A 20,130-nucleotide genomic window follows, 5' to 3' on the forward strand; every position below is an offset into this window, starting at 1 on the left:
ATTATTAAGAGGAACTTACAGCTGGGTAGACAGAAGCCGCTATTGCCAAAAGTAGTTGTATTAAATGAGATTAAATTTGATTTGAGGTTTGTCTTTGACCTCATAGCCTTGCGAGCCTTCTACTCATCACAGTGCCTCATCCAAACACTATTCCCTTATTAATCTTTAAATAGAGCTGGGTTGAGTTGAGCGTATACATATGCCTTTTTCGGGCTACAATTGGCCGAGCCAGAAGGTCATTGGAGTCTCAGGGCATTCATTGCAGAAGCGACAAGAGACAGTGGACCATATTCCGACCCTGTGCAGGTGACTGCGCAATCTGCAAAAGCCTGTGCGAATGCCCGTGGACATTTTAATACTGTGTCTTTGCAAAAGCCTTTTGAAAATGATGCGATTTACTCTTTTCTATTTTCCAAAAAATGTTATTATTTTCATTTGGTAACCTCATAACGGACCTATTTTGTGGTCAAACCTCACCTAACCTGGAATTCGAATTCATTATCCAAGTAGTATAGTTACACCGAACACAAAGTTTTAGTATTTGTATTTTGCAGCTATAATTTTGAGAGCTATTAGGAAACCTCAAATAGAAATAGAAAGCCAACGAGCGTTAGTCTTTGAGTCCAGCAAAAATGGATAGTCCAATTACTGCTATAAGTAGAAAAAATGTATGTTATGGAGTGCTGAATCCAAGCTCAATAGGATAGCCTCAAAACTCAAACTTATGTTAAAATAAAATTATTCAAGATCTGAGCCACTCCTCCAGGGGATGTGCATATCTTCATATTGCCCTCAGCATAATGCTATGCTTTTATGAAGTACTTTTCATAGCTCAAATTCACGAGAAGTTTTGCCATTCTCTGTACGGGGTGAACCGGCTTGAGAAATTTTTTTTCTTATTTGATACCTCCAGACACAGAGCGCTGCTTTTATATGAAGCGACACTGTTGTATAGTAGTCGAGAGTTATCTTTTTTCTCTTTATAATTCTTGCTTATGGTAGCATATTTCATCACCTGAGGCCCAAGTGGAGTGAAGTGGGTCTCAGGTCTTTGCTAGAGGTTGAATATGTCTCAGGGAATATTTTTGTAATTGTAGTAAAAAGGGTCATTAAAAGGTCAGGTTACTAGCAGTTAACCTCTTACTAAAAATGAAGGCGGGATCCGAGTTGTTCTATACCAGCTATTGAAATTTCACATATCTAAATGATGTGCGCTGCGGGAAAGAGGCAGAGAGTTAGCGCTAAAAGCTCCATACTTTTTGATTCTTATTACAATGACTCTCTTAAAGCCGTCTGGTGTCTTGTGTGGCACCAATATACACTATTCTGAGAATCTCACTCCAGCAAGTCACGCGAGATTTCAGCACTCAATGAAATGAATTATGTCCAATAATCATGGTTGGAAGAAATAACAACAAAAATGAAAAAATATGCATTAATTATACCATAAAGTAATCAATAGAAATTAGGGTTAAAGTTCTTAAATGTCATGGATCTTATCGATAATCGAACAGTGTTGAAGCGTCACTGTCTTGTTGTTTTGGCTGATCCAAGCTGGTAATTAACAAGCACGGCAACAACTAAGGAACAATGCATATAAATAAAAATAATAGAAAAAGGAAAAGTGTAGAAAGTTGATGTTGACTGTGAGAGTATGACACAGCGCTCAATCAAAAGTTGGCGGCTTATAGTGTATTAAAAGAGCAGAGGGGATTGGAAGCATCGTTGAAGAGGCCGCATCCGCTGCAACTGACCGCTGCCACGCATTTGCCGCCTATTTGAAAATATTTAAATAAAAAATGAAAATATTTTAACCAAATGCGCAAATGCGAAAGGGAAGGTATAATTAAATAGAGAATTTAAAATACTTACGCGAGCTTTAAATAAAGCAAAGGAAGTAAGTATGTAAAGACGGAAAACGAAATTGATTATAGTGCGTACAGACTTTTTGTACCGTTAAATATAGGTTACAAAATAAATGAACAACCTTCGTTTCACCATTTACATATGTACACACATACATATGCATATGTACGCATGCATGCACATAAGTAGATAAGTATGAGTGCATGTGAAATTGGGTCATCTTGGTGAGCTCCCTTTTCTTTAATGTCGATGCAATTTCAGCTTTTACTCTGCCAATGCCAGCCATCACGATTTGGTTGCGTGCGTGTGCGTCTTAAATGCCCGCAAGTGGTGAGAAATAGCATGAAAATATATATTTTTGCTAGATGCCGTATTCGCTGCTCAACTTTAATACATAAAAGTTTATATTTTTCACATTATGTGGATTTCATGGCTATCCCGTGGCAGTAAAAGTGTAGTAAAAGCGAAAGTTTTTTCAATAAAAATTTTACTAATAAAATTTAAAAAATGTGAGTGTTACGAAAAATTCAGTACTTAGTAAAAAATGCTAACACTTTGCTAAATGTGTGTGTTTTGATATAAATGCTTTCCACTTCAATTCAACTGGGCTATTCGGGACATGTTTTTCGATTTGGATGTAACTCAAATATGTAGATCTCTGGTCAAAATAATGAGACACGTATTTTTTTGTTCGCCCGAAAAATTTTTTTTTCAAGATTTATCGGCAATTTTGTTTTTCGACTCAAAATCGATTTTTTTAATTCTATAAGAATTTTTTTTTAAATGCTCATAACTTAGTCAAAAATGAGCCGATTTTCATGATTCTGGGTTCAAAATGATCGTCATTACTTGCACGAAAAAAGTATTCGAAAATTTTTTATTTTGCAAAAAAACAAAAAGGGCGAAATTTTTTCGAAATTCAATATTTCAAAAAATATATCTTTTTTTTTAACTTTTTCCAAATCAAGAGCACACCTCAAACTTCAATTGAGCTGAATGCCTAGAATCTAAAATCAGTTGTTTTTGAGTAATGAATTTCTGAGTAAAAAACCTGTAAAAAGCTGAAAATATTAAAATCGGTCAAAAATTGCCTTCTTAGGATTTTTAAACAAAATTGATCGAAAAATCCACATTCTGTGACGTGATGTCGACTTAAAAATAGGCCTGCCATTATTAGGCCAAAATTTATAGAACCTGAAAAGGGCAGTCACTATAGCCGATAGAGCCAGGGTTCAAAACCCGGCGTGGGCACGAAACACCAAAATAAGAGGCAACCTAAAACTCAAATCTCCGTGCATGAAACAGCAAAATGACAGAAAAAGTTTTTTCTAATAGCGGTCGCCCCTTGGTATTTATGCCATGAAAAAGTTCCTCATAAGAAACCATCTGCCGTTCGGAGGCAGTTTAAAATTGTAGGCCCCTCCATTTGTGAAACAAAATCAAGAAGGACGCTACAAAAAGGAGGAGGAGCTCGGCCAAATACCTAACAGAAGTGTACGCGCCAAGTATTTATTTATTTAAAGTTTTGAATAATAACCATTTAATTATATTTTTATAATTTACTTCAGAAAAGTTTATTACATGCAAATGCATAAAAGGATAAATTGGTTTAATGGTTGGAAATAAATGAAAAATAATTTTATATATCTTACAAATAATTTCATAAAATTGCTTCATTGCTTCAAATTGTTTTTATATTCATGACAATTGCAATTTCTTTTCACTTATTGTTATTGTATTTTTATGTACAGTATTTCGGTATGTAGCTCACCATGAGAAACTACATTCATAAATATCAGATAAATTAATAGCAAAATGAAGCACTTTTCAAAGACTCATAAGTGCGGGCATGGCTTAATGCAATTTTATTCATGCAACAATAAACAAGAGCGATTGCTCAGTCAGCCTCCAGCCGACGCAAAGTACGAGTACACACCTTTGTTTGTTATACAGCACCGAACGTGTGCAAATGCCAAATTTTAGCAAAATCCAAACTGAAATCTCAAAGCGTCTGCATGACCAGTAATAAATACATACGTATGCTTCTGCGTTATTGTGTTTTATATATTAAAAAAATACGGGCCACTGAGACAGAGGCGTCTAAAGAGAGGGGTTTTAAATGAGGGAACAAAGCTAGGCAAATAACACGCAAATATAACTAGACTGAATTCATTAAGTAATAAATTTGTTATGCGGTGTGTTTCATATTTATAGTGCCACTTGAACATTTTTAATATATCCGTTATCAGTAGAGATTTGAACTCAGCGAAATAGCTACATGGGACAAACAAACTTCATAATTTTCTTCTAAGATAGCTGCATAATATTTTCTTGAGTTGTTTTATAATGTATTGAAATGTATGCACGAGCATGAATACTGTGGATCGGTAGTTTGAAATTAGTTTGTCTTTTGCTTTGAGTCCCGCTACGTTTGAGCGTTGCTTGAAATTTGGGTTTTTTGAAATAAATAGTTCCAAGGGACCAGTGCTTTGGTTAAGAATTTATTTCATGCAATCGCGTGATATTTATATACACATTTCACAATTCTAAAGATTCCTTAAGGCAAATTGAGTAGCTTCTATTAGCAAATAAATACAAGTTCGAGTGAAGATTCAAACAATAGAATATCAAAGTAGCCTGCTAAACCGAAGCTTACACCATGCCACCGAGCAGCTAGACCCGAATTCGTCGATAATCATAAGTTCTGGGACGATGAATGGTAGTCCATAATTTAATAGGTCTGATGGTTGTCAGAAGTATTAGAGAGATATTATGAGGCACCGCAAACGCGTCACTCTCATGATTTCACAGTGAATATCTACCTGGGGGGTTTTTGGCAACCGTGGCAAGACCACAAGACAATTTATTTTATTTCGCATAAGAGTAATGAAGACACGTAGAGGCCTATTTCCATTGTGGAGCCTCTGGAGCATTCTTAGGAAGCAAGTATATAAAGGCGGATGCAAGTTTAATAGCCTATTGCACCTTAAAAAAGCTATTCAAGAGGAATGGGCAAAACTCGTCCTTAGTGTATTTTAGTCACTCGTAAATTTGATGCCACGACTACTAGCATCAGTTACAATAACTCACGGAATACATGAATGGCTCACGGAGGACAGAATGACAATGGCTTTCGAATTCGCCAGATGCAAATCCGATGGACTATTCCATCTGGTCCATTTTGGAGAGCAGGGTGAGGACTAAAAAATATGCCAGTAGGGATGCGCTGAAAAAGGCGATTATACGAGAATGGGCCAAAATACCTCAAGGTCACATTCGTGCAGCATACAACTCATTTTTTGACAGTTTGAAGGCTATAGTCAAGGCAAAAGGTGGTCATATCGAGCTAAAGTGAATATATGTTAAAATTTTAATCATTTTTGAACCAATAAAAACTAATTTCACACAAAAAAGTTATGGCGTTTTGAATAGGTAACACTTCATATCGTTATTTTACATCGTTTTTTTTAAGATTTAATTTATCCGCAGTTTTGTCCCGGCTCTACCAGTTAATAATACTGCCGGTGGTGTCGGACGGCTGCTAACGCTGGACAATGACAAGCAAAGGCAAACTAAGCTTAAGAATGTTCGAGCGAAAAATGCTCTGAAAGGAGTTTGGCTCCATACGCTGCAGCGCTGGTTTCGATGGTTAAGACATACTGGGCGCTTGGAGGGCAGCTGCTCACAAAAATCATTTTCACCAATAAACTCTCAACAGGTTGTTACCTAGGCCCGAGGACGTCCACGGTTAACGTGGCTTGATCAAGTCATGGCCGACCTGAAAAATCGACGAGATAGGAGCTGGAAGTTGAAATCGGATTATGGACGGAGATAAAGCTCAACCTAAGCTGTAATCGCTACTTGATGATGATTTTTGATATTTTTACTTATATTTTCTTTTAAGCATTTGAAAATTATTTATTTTTTACAATAAATGGTTGGAATAAATGCTTTAACATGTTTTATTCATACCTTTGTTTTCTTCCCTTATGCCGAAAGGTAAACAGATTTAATTTCTGATTATTTTATTCCAAAAAAAGTTTTTGTTTTGTTCATTGTCAGATCTGTTATTTTACTTAGTGTACTGTTGTCGCGCGCGGATGAGCTTAGTCGCAGTACTGCCATTTTAACCCAAATAATCCGTTACACATAAACATTCACATTCTCGGTCTTTATATTATATATACATATAATACATCTTTTCTTTCTTCTAAAGAATTCGCATATGTTAATTTAATGATGCGGCGAAGGTTTCCCTTGACAAGCACACGCCTGCAGTTTTCAACAAATTTATGTTAAGCCCCTCCCATTGGGGCACAACATCAAGACGTAAATCATAAATGGAAGAAGGGGATCGGCTAAACATCTAAAAGAGGATGTAAGCGCCAATTATAAGTACGCGTATTGTTCAAGGTGGCGCAAAATTAATCATCCTATCGGAAGATTTGTAATTTTAGCAAATTACGTCGTGCGCCGATCATATTTGACGTTTGTAAACTAGACAGCTACAGCATACGAAAATACAGGTCATAGAGAAAGTTCAGAATGAAGTTCCCTCAAAGATTTCACTGGAAATAATGTTTTTTATTTTATAAAAAAATTATTCAAAATTTTATTTATAAAATAAAAAAAAATTGTTGAATGAAATAAAATTGAATGATTAATTTTGCGCCACCTTGTATATATGTGTTAACATTTAAAAGCGCATGCAAAGGCTACGTGGCAACCATGAGACCAGTGAATACCCGCGTGTTGGTTTCAATAGGCAGTACCAGCTTTAGAGTAGCCTCTCAACTTTTGGCATAAAAGATAACTTTTTTACCATATTTTATGGCAGCAATCGAAGACTGCTTGTTTGATTCCAAAAAAAGTTATCCCTCTGCTACCATAAAAGTTGTTGATGTTTCATACTCATGAGCTTTTTATTTCATGCCGTACGTGCCAGAACTAATTATCTTAACTGAACTCACAAACTTAAAATATTTAATTTTTTTCCTTATAACCCATAATGCCAGTATTTATTTTTTCAACAAATCTTTTGAAATTTTAATATATAGCAAGTCATGATTTACAAAATAACTACTAAAAGTTTTGAACAAAATTACTACTCGCTCATTTCGATCATTTCTTACCCACTTTTCAATTTACATATTGCCGAATTTGATAAATTTTACTATTGAATGAGGCTTATTGAGCAGTCTTATGTTTAATACCATTCACAGAGGAAGCATTTTTCTATTTTCAAGTATCGAAAATCCAAAAAGAAACTCTTAGTTCTTTCAAATTTTGTCTTGCACTGCTGAAATTTCAGCGTTGCCAACGCCTATGTTTCGCACTGATTTTGTATCTTGATGTTAGTCCAATTGCTGTTGCTTTTACCAAAGTTATTGTTATTAGTTATTGTAATGGTCGCGCACGCAAACGACCTTAACAATTAAACTGGTGTGCGCTAATGGATTTATTTACTCAGTTGTGCATATGCAGCCTGTGCCGAATTAATCCCACGATGAACTCGGAGAGCATATACAAGTGAATGTACGTACGTATGTATGTATGTATGCATATACATACATGTTTATATTGAAATTTGAACCTAAAAGGTCGCACCTACATTGATTACTATTCGTTAAAAAAGAGGTTGCGTGCTAATTCTATTTAGCATATATTAATTGGTCAAGTATTAAAAGAAATTAATTTCGTCAAAAGTTAATAAAATTTAACAACAAAATCACGTTCGAATTGTCGAATTACAGAAATTCGCAGTGAAAAAGCTGCGTGAATCACGTTCCATATTTACGTGGCCAATCACACCACATGCGAGTAGATGTTTATGGCCAAAGAATGCCAGCTAGTTTTTATTACATTTTTCCCATCCACTCGTTATTTTTTCTCCGTTGAGCTTGCGAAACTCGTCGAAAAAGCGAAAACAATTTTGGAGCAATAGTGAGAGTGTTTTTGTGATGAACATATTTTCAATTCTTTTTTTGATTAATGGAAAGCTAAGTGATGCTGCAAGCTGGTAAACAGAAATACGTATGTATGTTAAATATTCACGTATGTATTACTGTGTATGGGAAGCTGTTTGCTTCACTTTATCTGTTGATGGTACGATGAGTTTGCAGCAAAAGTCTTTCGTATTTGGAACATCACCCGACTGGTTGTACATTTGAAAGTTTAATTAAATAATTATTACTTATTGGTTAATAGAAAAAAAGGTGAAATAAATGGCAAAGATATATTCACGTAAAATTTTAAATAATATTAGGTCAATATAGAAAAGCGCAGATTATTACTAAATAAGTGTAAATCTACTTGCAAGTTGTGTTTGGTTGCTCAAATAAAAATCTTGAAAGTTGTTCGGCTTAAATTATTGTAAAATAATATTTCGAGATAAAAGCTGTTGAAATTTTGAAATGTTAGAAGCTAGGCGATGAGCTCAAACAGGTTCAAAGCATATTTTAGGCTAATAAGAAAACATGATTTTTTAAACATACTAAATGGCTTTACCCTTTGATTATGTGGAATAACAACGGATCGGCAACGGCCCAAGTAAGTTGGTTTAACGACCGACTGACACTGCTGCCTACCTACCTATCCTTTAGTTATCTCACCCGAACTAAAAACTGGTTCAATTGTGATCCGTATATCACTTTTGTGAGTTTTTTCAAGAGAATTAAGAGTAGTTGGTTCACCTGCGGACGAAGTTATAAAATAAATATTATAATATAAATATTGGCGCTTACACCCTTTTTGGATATTTGGCCGAGATCCTTCTCCCATTGGTGGCGTGTGTTGTTCCACAGAAGGAGGGGCCTACAGTTTTGGGCCGACTTCGAATGGCAAATGGTTTTTAAGAGGAGCTTTTTCATGGTAGAAATACAGTCGGAGGTTTGCCATTGTCTGCCGAGGGGCGACCGCTATCAGAAAATTGTTTTTCTATCATTTTGGTGTTTCAAGCACTCCCACATGGTAGTCGCACACTAATCCATTTGGCAAAAGTGGCCACCGTCATTGTCAGTTGAATCGGACGAAGTTATGCCTGCAATAGTCTGAGAGTTTTTCTTACTATTGAAGTTTCAGCACCAGATATTGCAGAAAACTCGTTCAACAGCACTCAGTTTATTGCTGATGAGTTATTGGTTTTTTAATAATTTGTAGGTATTCTAGGTATGGCGTTTGCATCTCCACCAGTCTGTTTCTAAAGGGTCTTTCAAACTTGACGTCTAGATGTTAGTAGTGAATAATTCCTAGACGGTACTTTTTTCCATGTCGACTTAAAAGTAATTTGATTCCAGCTTAGATAAAAGGGCGAAATCTAGATGCGAACTATTAAAAATTCTATTAATTTCACTAAGAGACGTTCATTCAATATTCAATCTCATCTGCTCCAGTAGATCTGTAGCTGCAATGAAATCATGTACAAACACTAGTGGATGTACTATGTGCCTTGAGGAATGGGATTTCAAATTTATTAACATCCAAAGAACCTCATAAGATAAACTTGGCTCGTGAAAATGAAGAGATTGCAGAGAAAACCGGAATAAGTTTGCGTTGAACTCTTTCAGTCCTTTGGAAGTAGACAGTATAAATTGGATTCCAAATTATTGAGATATATTCTAACTTTGGCCTCAATAGAGAATTATAAAGCGTTGTCCTAGTATAAGGATCTTTACAATCTCGCTCATAACGTCGCCCAAAGCACAAATTGGAATCGGTCTTAGTAAAATAGAATCTAAGGAAAAAAAACACCTACAGTCGAAAATTTTATTACTGCGGAAAGACGAGTATTAGAAATGATATAACTAGAGGCAATCGCGTTTAGTACCGTAGCGACGATCATTTAGCATTAAGCATTAAGCAATAATTTGCTTCCGTTCCTCCTTTCGGATAGATTGTTGAAATCTCTTTGTAATAATAAAATATCCGAAATAATTTTCAAATCAACTGCATGGAGCAGAAATTAGCGAGGTTAAAACGAATACAAATGCCATTAAGAAAACCAAAAATGCTACTCCAAGACACACCAGAGGTGGTAAGGAAGGGGTGTAATTTGATATTATCAATTTCGACATATGAGGATCGTTTGGACAGGTAAGACCTTAACCAAAAAAGGAAATTTGAATGGAAACGTAACTTTTCAAGCATCAAAAACAATATACTAGGCGACACAGAATCAACAGTTTTACTGTGTGGACAACATCTATTTGATGACCAGTTTTAAAAAATGAATCACAAAATAGAGAGAAATGAGCCAGATTGCGATTAAGAAAGAAAGACCGCCGAAACCATGTTAATGCCGATAAATTATATATTTCACGAAGAAGTGCAGAAGCTTCCAAAAGCTTTAAGCGTTCTTTCAGCATTCTTGGCCCCATACATAAAAATCGCATTGGATACAACTTTTCAACGGTCAAAAAGTTTGCCTGTAACGGTAGTGTGAATGCTTTTTCAAAACAAGCCCTTCTATTTTAACATGGACCTTTTAAAACTATATTCATTAACTAATTCGGAAATGTTGTCTGGCTTCCAGATACATAATGCGGTCTATACCACCAAACGATACGAAATTTATAATTGGCGCTTACACTCTTACACTGAGATGTTTGGGGCAGCTGTTCCTAATATTTTGTGATGTGGCTCTTGATGTTTCTTCACAAATAGAGCAACCTGTAGTTTTAAGTCGACGTTATGAGGCGTTTTTGTCATGGCGGAAATACACTCGGAGGTTTGCCATTGACTGCCGAGGGGCGACCACAATTGAACAAAAAACTGACTCTATGTTTGATGTTTCATACCCCGACTTTCGAATACGGGCCCTAGCGAATGGTAGTCAAACTCCAACCCATTCGGCTACGACGGCTCTCATAGATAGGTATAGCTCATTGGCACATACATCTTTTGATAACAATTTGGCGGAACTTCTCCTGTAGATTTTGGTGTATATCTTGATTGTATTTCACAAATGGATAGCTCTATAGTTTGATGCCGTCTAAAAACGGCGTAAGGTTTTTTTAAGCAAACTTTTCTGTTTTTTTGAGCACAAACTCTCATGAAGGTTTGTCATTACCTGCGAATGCTCTTAGAAAATACAACAGTTTTACCATCTGATATTTAATGGCAACTCTGTATACATACCCATTCGGCTATGGAAGAAAGTTCGCCTAGACAGTAGGCAAGTAGGCAAGTAGACAAGATGATTTATTTCTCTTATATATTTTTCAAACCAGCTGAAAAATGGGGAATTAATACAAAATCGAAAGCCAAGAAATATAAAGACATTTTTATTTTATGTTCGTATCCATTTAAAAATATTAGTAAAATAACAAAGTCATGAGGTCATCACTGGCATCATTCATACTAAAAATTAAAAAAAATTTTACCGAGCTCAAGGCCAGCTGGTTTGTCGAAAATTCAAAATATGAGAAATAAAATATAAATACAATATAAAAATAGTTCAAAGTGGTAAAGGTTATAGCCGCTATTTCGGAGATCACTACATAGCCGAACCCGCGGCACTTTGTCAGTACATTAACACAAAGTGCCACTTAACTTAAATTAGCTTGTTGCGCTTTCCAACTTCATTTCAGCCAACTGCTATCAAGTGCGATTTTTTTACCTCCTTCTTTTACAAATAACACTTTTGGAATAAGGAAAATTGATTTTTACGTCCCCAAAGTACGTCTCTACGTATATACTACAGTCCTAACCTACCTACAACCCTACCGAATTCTCCTTTTAGGTTGTGGATGACCATCAATGCTTTTAGTGAAGGCTGTTTTATGGTCTTATCTGCATCGAAAACTATTCAAAGCGACAGATTTGGCTCGGGAAATAGAAAAAGTCAAACAGAGACACTTCACGATGCCTGGGTGATCTTATCCGCTGAGTTTTTATAGCCTCGCATGGAATGATGTATATCGGAAACCAGAAAAATACTATACATTCATGATAACAGGCCACTGATTGCGATTACAAAGAACTATTATTTCATTGCCATGTGGAGTTGCGGAAGCTAAATAGTTAAATGCGTTTACTATAAATAAGAAGAATTTATACGACTTTGGAGGAGACCAGTGATTAATTAGTTGCAAGTTGGCTTCACAGAATGTCAGCCGCCAACCGACAAGGCTCAGCTACGAATATTTGTACGAAGTGCCACAAGCAGCTCTGGCATATAAATACCTCTAAGGTCATTCAACTGACTCACATAAAACTATTTGTTCCACGACAAAAAGTAAGCAGCTTAAAATATTAGCCGATTCTACTATTGAGTTTCTACTTCCTTTACTGCCGCAAGAAGCTTTTTAATGATGTGTTATTTTACGTTAGTACTTTTTAATGTTTTGGCTTTTATACTTTCAAAATATGTGCTCTGCACAAGTACGTATTACATACCGTATTATAACCATAGAGAAATAAAAAAAATAATTGTATTTACTTTACTTTACAATTATTTTCAGCCAAATCACTGTGAAGTCGTGAGTGTGCAAAGTTATTTGTGAGCTGGAAAATGGGCACAAAGATCGAGTACGTGGACACGACGCATCTCTATGCAACCAAATACATACGCAACTCAAAGGCCATAGCCGTACTCTGGGCGATATTCACAATATGTTACGCTATCATCGGAATCGTTGCCTTTGTGACGCCAGGTTAGTGTGCCAGCCAATTGAATGAAATGAACAGTTGGCTAAGTTAGATTGCTTTTGAATTTTCTATCTCTACATGGCGGGGCATACCTATACGAGTATATAATATATAGGTATGTTCATATTAGGGATGCCAAGCCCGGCATCTCAGTGTTAGAATTAGTTGATATTAGCCCCTTGGTAATTTATACATTTGTTAGGCTTAAGTATTGTATAAGAAAGATTTTCAATAAAATTTCATTAGAAAAAAATCATATTAATTCAAATTACAAGACTTTCCCGTCGGGCAAAATGCAAGTAGAAAATTTTTTGTTTACGTAAGTATGGATGTTTAGTTATACTTGATTAATTATTGTTTACTTTATGAAGAGCCTTAAATATGAAATACGAAAGTGCGTCAAAAGAAAGTGCCCACCACATATTCATAAGCTTTGACTATTTTTTATATTGTCATTTTTATGTTCAATTATTTTTTTATATAAATACCGTTCATACTACAACAAAAACCATATAAGGCAAAACTTCAAACTTTTTATAAAATTTGATGAAATTCGGCCAAATTTCATCAAAATTTCAAACTTTTACTCAGAATTTTTAGAAAATCTTCAGGTACGCAGTTTTATAGATTATTGAATTTTTGTAAAGTGCAAGTTTGAAGTGGTTTAAGAATCGCTTTTTTTCTTCAGATGAAGCTGTGTGCTTTCCATATAAAAAAATGTGAATGAGGCGTCAAATAGAGAAAGTGCTTGTGCGCGCGACCTAAAAACATTCTCAAAAAACATTGTGACTTTTGATGAACTTGAAATTTGCATTTTATTATACCAAAGTAAGCCGTTCTAAAATTTCGTACTTGAGATTTTGATGAAAATTTGTACAATACAAAGTTTTGAACTTTGATTTATATACAATACTAAGAACTGTGTTTTTATAAAAGAATAATTTAAATTAAAAAGTAAATAAATAAATAATTTAAACTTGTCATACTTATTGTCGACGCTGACTGTACGAATAGAAAGAAATTATCCAGGTTTTCGCTTATGCTTGTTTTACATTTCTCTTTAAATATTAATTTTAATTTAATAATTTATTAATATTAATTTGATTTAGTTTAATTTGTGCAATTTGTAGTTAATCTAAACGATGAAATGTAGTTAATCTAAACTAAGAATTAAATAAATACTTCAAAAAAACTAATATTAATGCGTGAGGAATTAGAATTTCTACTGTACTAGGAATTTATCTAAAAATTTATTTGATATGAAGTTTTAAAATGTTTCTAGATTATATAAAAAATATTAGGTTTATTGAATTACTGCTGAATTTGAGAAAGTCATATCCTCCACGAATATTAGATTCCCGGGATTACATTGAAAGTGTGACGAGATTCCGAGATGGAAATCTCCAGTTTATATACTAATACCAAAAATCATTCATTGAGGGAATTATTACAACACATAAACCATCAGTTATCCAAATTAAAAATACAAAAATAAATTAGTGAACTTTATTAAAAAATACAGAGTGACTCAAATGCAAGTTACATTTTGGAACGGCTTTAAGTCAACATAACTCACTACTGGGCTCACTACTTTCGGTGCTGACCGATTTGTGGTGTTTCACGAGGAGGATATGTGAGAATTTTGCACCTAGCATTTTTAGTACAACCTTTAATTAATGCTTCTCAGTTGGGACCGTAGAGCAGCTCGAAGTGAACTTCGAAATTGGTCCGAAGATTTCTTTCGGAACAAGGCGTATTTTCATCTAGTCAGTCATGTTAATACACCCACACTTTGTGCTAAGTCATGAAGCCAATGGGAGAGTGTTAGATTGAAGGGGATTTTGTAACCTAAAAGCAAAGATAAAAATACTTTTGGTGTAGTTAAAGAGAGTGGGTTGTGTCATGAGCCATGAAAAAAATCATTATTTTGACTTTGTAATGCCATTTGGTCGAATACGAGCCGCAATTTGAATCCCTTTATCTTTTGTTGGTTGCTCTGAAATATTGAAATTATGCAAATTATTTAGAGACGATTCTTCGAATTGCTAGTGCGACGGAGCCTTAAATCGTAAAAAGGGTATTGGAATATTAGATTCTAAAATGCGCCAAAACCATGCCAGCCGAAAGCCGTATTAATGAAGTCGTATAATAGCAATGGTCGTTTTCGGTTTTTTTTTTTCGAAAAGAGTCGCACGGTCGAATATTTGATTTTTGTTTATTTAATTTAATTTTAATTTGCTTTATTTAATATTTTAAATTTTGTTTTACTTTGATATAATTTATTTCATTTTTTTATTTTATCTTACTTTATTTAATTTTATTTTGCTGTATTTTGTTTTAGTTTAATTTATTTTCCTTTAACTCTCACTTGAATTTATATTAATTTATTTAATTTTTCTTTAATTAATTTTAATTTAATTTATTTTTTTTTATTAATTTACTTTAATTGAATTTAAACTAAATAAAATTTAATTTGTCTAATTTTATTTTAATATACTTTATTTCAATTTATGTTATTTTAGTGGAGTATGTGCTTTGGATGTTGCCATTAAGGGGCAAACACTTCGATTTTTTTTACTTGCCTTGTCGAACAAGATGATGCCTGGTTTGTGGCAGTTGCTGTTTGATCTGTGGATATAAATCTGCCCCATGGGGACGAACACCGGTTATTGTTTTTGCCTTCCATGCCTCGATCATTTCATTTATCTGATTTTTTTTACTCATTTTCTTGAAATTGTTGATTTTATTTTACTTTATATTAATTGATTTTTTATTTTAACTAATATAGATTATTGTTATTTTAATTTATTTCTTCATATTTTATTTTAATTTATATTTATATGTTTGTATATTGTATTAATTTATTTTATTCCCCTTTATTTTCCTTAATTTATGTTATTTTATTTGATTTCACTTTTTTATTTTATTTTAATTAATTTTTATCGCCCTTATTCGCTCGCATTCTATTTCCGCATTTGTATGATTTCTCCATTTCTAATTGCGTTGCTTGTCATTTCTTTGCAGAATGGATTGGCGATCCAGATAACGAAAGTGCGGGACGCTTAGGCCTGTGGCAGGTATGTCAGCGCGACGAGATATTCGACAATTGCAAGCGCCGTTGGGAGACCATTCTTTCAGTGCCAACATTCTCGTTTCAAGTGCGTATCGCAGTCACCTTCGTGGCTAGCACCAATAAAATATCCACGTCTTTCAGCTACCTTATCTCTATTCACTCATTTATTTGTTCTTTTTTCATTCTTCATTTGTTTAATTAACCATTGTTTGCGCTTACCTACAACCAACAACAACGCGTCTTCATCACGATGAACAAACAGTTGGCAACATTCTTTATGGTTGCGGCGGTGGCATTGGCCTTGCTGACAATCTGCTTCTTGGTATTCTTGATCTTTATGAAGTCAACGAGAGTATTTCATATATGCGGTTGGATGCAAATCATATCAGGTCAGTATGCGCAAATTCAGCATGTTTGTACATGTTTAGGTGCAGGTGTACATATGTATGTGCAAAGTATAAATAATTGAATGTAGTAGAGTGCAATTGCAGTTGCTTGCATTGTGCACATACACATACACACACATAAACACATATGTATATATGCCCATTAAATAGGTGCATAGCGAATTGTTTTTTCATAAAGATTTGCAAAAACATAATAATAAATGAAAAACTCTACTGACCGACATTCGAATGCAAAAAAATGTACTTGACGGCAAGCCCGAATCGCTGCCAAAGCAAAGCGGTCAGATTAATTTGCAAAGGTAGACATTTTTTTCATTTATGTTGATATAAACAAAATAGTTGAGCAAAAATTGTTATGAAATAAGTCGCTATTTCGGAGGAGAATTTCATTTACATAATTTGTGAAAATAGGCAAATATTTCGAATTTACAATAATTTTGACCCAAATTCACGAGTTCCTATTATTTGGTTTTCTCTTTCCATTTAATCCAGCGCTTTGTATGATTGTTGCCTGCGCCGCCTTTCCGTTCGGCTGGAATTCGGACGATTTTCGCAAAATCTGTGGACCCGATGCGAATCGTTTTGAGCTCGGCCTGTGCGGCATCCGCTGGGCCTATCCTCTTGCCATAATTGGTTGCATCGACGGTGTTGTTTTGGCCACCCTCGCCTTCATACTTGCCACGCGACATGTGCGCCTACAGCCGGATCCACTCTACCAGAGTTCGCTCTACAAAGGTGAGTTTAGATGATTGTAGGAAAACGTTTCGAGTTTCGAAATCATGACTTTTTCTTTTCTGACCAGGTGAGATTAACAACGCTTACATTACAGACGCTGTCAGCCTAGCCGGTTCGCGGAAGTCGCTGAATCTGCAGCCAATTTTGCTGGTGGCACCCCCGCACAACGTTGCCATCAACGGCGATGATACGATATCGCAATTCTCCTCGCGCACACCCAACCACCGATATCGACCCGACTATCCAATGCATCAGTTCTGAGGATTGCGCCCGTTTTGGCCAACCTCCTGCCTTGTACACTCTGTGCTGCCGACCCATTTTGTGATTTGTGATCCTCTGTGTGTTAAATATTTTATTTTCTGTTTTGAAAACTATTTTTATTTTCTGTTGGTATTCTGAATGCAGGTTTTATGGACTGAAAAAAGTAAAATCAAAACCTTGTAATAAAAGCTGAGCCGCACTTGTGTGGCTACCTGTAAATACGGTAAATAGGAATGTAACTTTATTGTATTTAAAATTGTAAAATCTACAATAGAAAATAAGTGTAAACCTAAATAAATTATTGTCTTTTTCTGAGTAAGTGAAGTCTCTTAAGATTCGTTTGTGAGGAAGTTCCTTATCCATTGTACTGATGAGTTCATTCGCTTGATGATTAGGTATTCCTGATCATTTTCACAAGTGAAAGAAATATTTTTTTTGCGTTTTTTTACTTGTTTCAATTCAGATTTACCTCAAGTAAATATATTCGGCATTGTCTAATGGGAAGGCGTGAAAATAGACTGGGTACCGCATGATGACTTTTTTCGAGGCTGTCGCGTTATTAAAGAAGAAGAAACTCGGATTTGCCTTTCTTTGCAGCATTGAAGAGGTCTCTCAAGTAGGGTTGCCGAAATTAACAAAATTTGTTAAATGCACAGGTTGGTTCAGAGAAGACGCAGGAGTGTAAAGAGCGAGCTCCAATGGTATCACAACGGGACTATTCAGGCCTAAGTGTATCGGATGACTGCCACTCAAACTAACCTAACCTAACCTAACTGTAAAATGATTACCCAAATAATGTTGCAGAGCATGGACTGATTCTTTTGTTGTTTAGGATTTAGTATAAGTAAAGGGTGCACCATTAGCCGGTTTTTGATTTACTCGCATGTTATTTTGACACAAAGCGTCTAAATTTGCGAAAAATACGAGAAATTGTCATCTCATTTAACGTTAGCCAAGCATTAGCTTGAGCAGAATTCTGCATGGAGATTTCTATCAATGGGCTTATACCATAAGTTTCAGTTAAATCTGAAATTGAAGTCATGTGACCATTGCAGCAGCTCATCTTTTTAGATGAGGTCCTGATTGCCAAATTAGGCGCTTGGAAAACCCACTGGTAGTCTTTAAGTAGTCTATGTGAACCGAGCGCTTGATTTTTGGTATGGTTTGTGGAGTGCAGCCATTATTAGTCTTGGTTTCTTGGAATAGGAAAAGACAAATACGCTGTGCCATCCAACAATCTTTCAACAATCAGTGTCTAGTCTGCAAGAGGAGGCGATTTGAGACACTTAGGATTTCTATGTGAGGGCCATTAAATATGGATACTGTTCGCTATAAGGCTGACGTAGGGAACAACACAAAGTTTGCGGCTTTGAGTTGTATGGTTTTTGTTGTAGAATGCACTTTACTTTAATAAAGCCACACAAAAAATTTAATACAAAAGAAAATAGTTAAAACTTGGTAGTTCGTCGCGCATATGCCACTGACAAAAGAGTAGATATCTACAAAGGTCGTTTAAAAAGTCCCTACAAAAATAAAAACTACTTAACTATTTGGGGTACACCTTTTTTATTTTTCGACATACTCGTCCACTTGTAGTTTGTTGATCCCTTCCGAATAATAGGATTCGCCCAAGTCTGAAAAATAGCCATTTGTTTCTGCAATCAACTTCTTGTTGTAATAAAATCTTTTTTCCATCAGCCATGTCTTCAAACTGGGGAACAAATAGTAGTTCGAGAGATCCGAGGTAGCCAAATCTGAAGAATAAGGAGGATTGAAACGAGTGGGAGCCCCCACTTTCATTAATTTTGCGACCACAACAACTGAGGCGTGAGCTGGTGCGTTGTCGTGATGGAAGAGGGCTTTTTTGAAAATCACCCGAGTTCCTCGATGCAAACGAATGCCAAACACAAAGAAATACATTGATTTGGCTAAAACTTGGTGTGTGCTCTTTTAAGAGATGTTACCAACTTAACGTAATTTCGGTATGTACCAGTAGTTCCATCTGTCTGACTTTGCACTGACTTTTCTAACGAGCCTCGCACTGTAAAAGTACGGACTCTGCGATATAGCTGTTTCTATGTAACTTGCGATGGTGATTTGACATCAGTGACTCGATAATAAAACACTATATTTCACAGACGCAGCCAAAACAACATCACGTCCTGTCAAAATCGACCCGTTAATGTGAATAATCACGCAGTTGCATGACATTTTCTTACACATCTGCACTTTCCCCAGAAGCTTTCTTAAAACGGAAATGTCAGGTGAAGGCCGCGTATTTCACTGTCTTATCAAATTTCCTACCACTACAGTCTTAACGTCAGCTGTCATTTCGCAGTTTGAAAACTCGATTTATTCAAATTTTCAAAATTCCTTAGTGCACCATTTCGCAATTTATTTGATGCCATTTTGAAAATGAAATGTCCGCAAATGAGAAAATGGGACAAAGGCAAAACAGAAACACAAATATTAACAAATATAGAGGAAGTTGTAGATGTGGTGCTAAATTACATTTCACAACTAGTGATGTGCACTTTGTTCGCGACTCTCGTCAAACCCGCGGGCTCTACACACAATTATGTGTAAAATTAAAATATTCATGTCACCCTGTCATTGCGTATTTGCGTGTTGAAAACATAGCTGTTCGGTAAAAATATAGCTAAGTTCACAACCGGTGGTAGAGGTTGCGCGCCAGCAGCGGAAGTGGGTAGCTTTAGAAGGCACATAGGAAAGCTTAAAATTTTAATTCGATAGATGCTTCCCAGGCGTTACATATATTTAGGCGTTCAAATATAGCAATGAAGCTGATGAAGCAGAGAATGCTAATGAAACTTGTAACCCGTTAATTTTAAAATTAGTTGTGAAGAAGAAACTCGCATTTTGCGGTAGTCAGGGTCGTATTTGAGTGTTAATTCAACAATGGCAGTAATAAATGGTAAGGCAAGGCCCATATCAGAGTCCTGTCGGAATTTTACAATTATGCACGCAAGAATGATTGAGAGAGAGATTGCGCCTTCCGTATTCGCTGCGTCGTAAGAGTCCATGAATAAACATAGAAAAGGAAGGGGAATTACTTGTTTGTGAAGAAGAAGAGTAGGCGAGAGCAATGGAAACAACACAACACAAGATATTGTACGCACT

At 35.5% G+C, this 20,130-nt stretch overlaps 1 protein-coding gene across 6 annotated transcripts in view; it reads left to right on the forward strand.

The window, feature by feature from the left end:
- Positions 1-17,308, forward strand: part of LOC128860645 (LHFPL tetraspan subfamily member 3 protein) — a 29,190-nt gene extending 11,882 nt beyond the window's left edge. For 3 of the 6 annotated variants that reach the window (XM_054098285.1, XM_054098286.1, XM_054098283.1), the window contains exons 2-6: positions 12,327-12,518; positions 15,538-15,671; positions 15,849-15,975; positions 16,486-16,728; positions 16,796-17,308. In XM_054098285.1, coding sequence (XP_053954260.1) covers positions 12,377-12,518; positions 15,538-15,671; positions 15,849-15,975; positions 16,486-16,728; positions 16,796-16,989 — 840 coding nt within the window. In that variant the 5' untranslated portion in view covers positions 12,327-12,376 and the 3' untranslated portion in view covers positions 16,990-17,308. Of the gene's footprint in view, positions 1-11,657; positions 12,191-12,326; positions 12,519-15,537; positions 15,672-15,848; positions 15,976-16,485; positions 16,729-16,795 lie in introns of those variants that run through there. The other 3 variants (XR_008454282.1, XM_054098287.1, XM_054098288.1) reach the window with 3 other exon arrangements.
- Positions 17,309-20,130: the final 2,822 nt, after the last annotated feature.

This window comes from Anastrepha ludens, chromosome 4 (genome assembly GCF_028408465.1).
Source record: "Anastrepha ludens isolate Willacy chromosome 4, idAnaLude1.1, whole genome shotgun sequence".
NCBI lineage: Eukaryota > Metazoa > Arthropoda > Insecta > Diptera > Tephritidae > Anastrepha > Anastrepha ludens.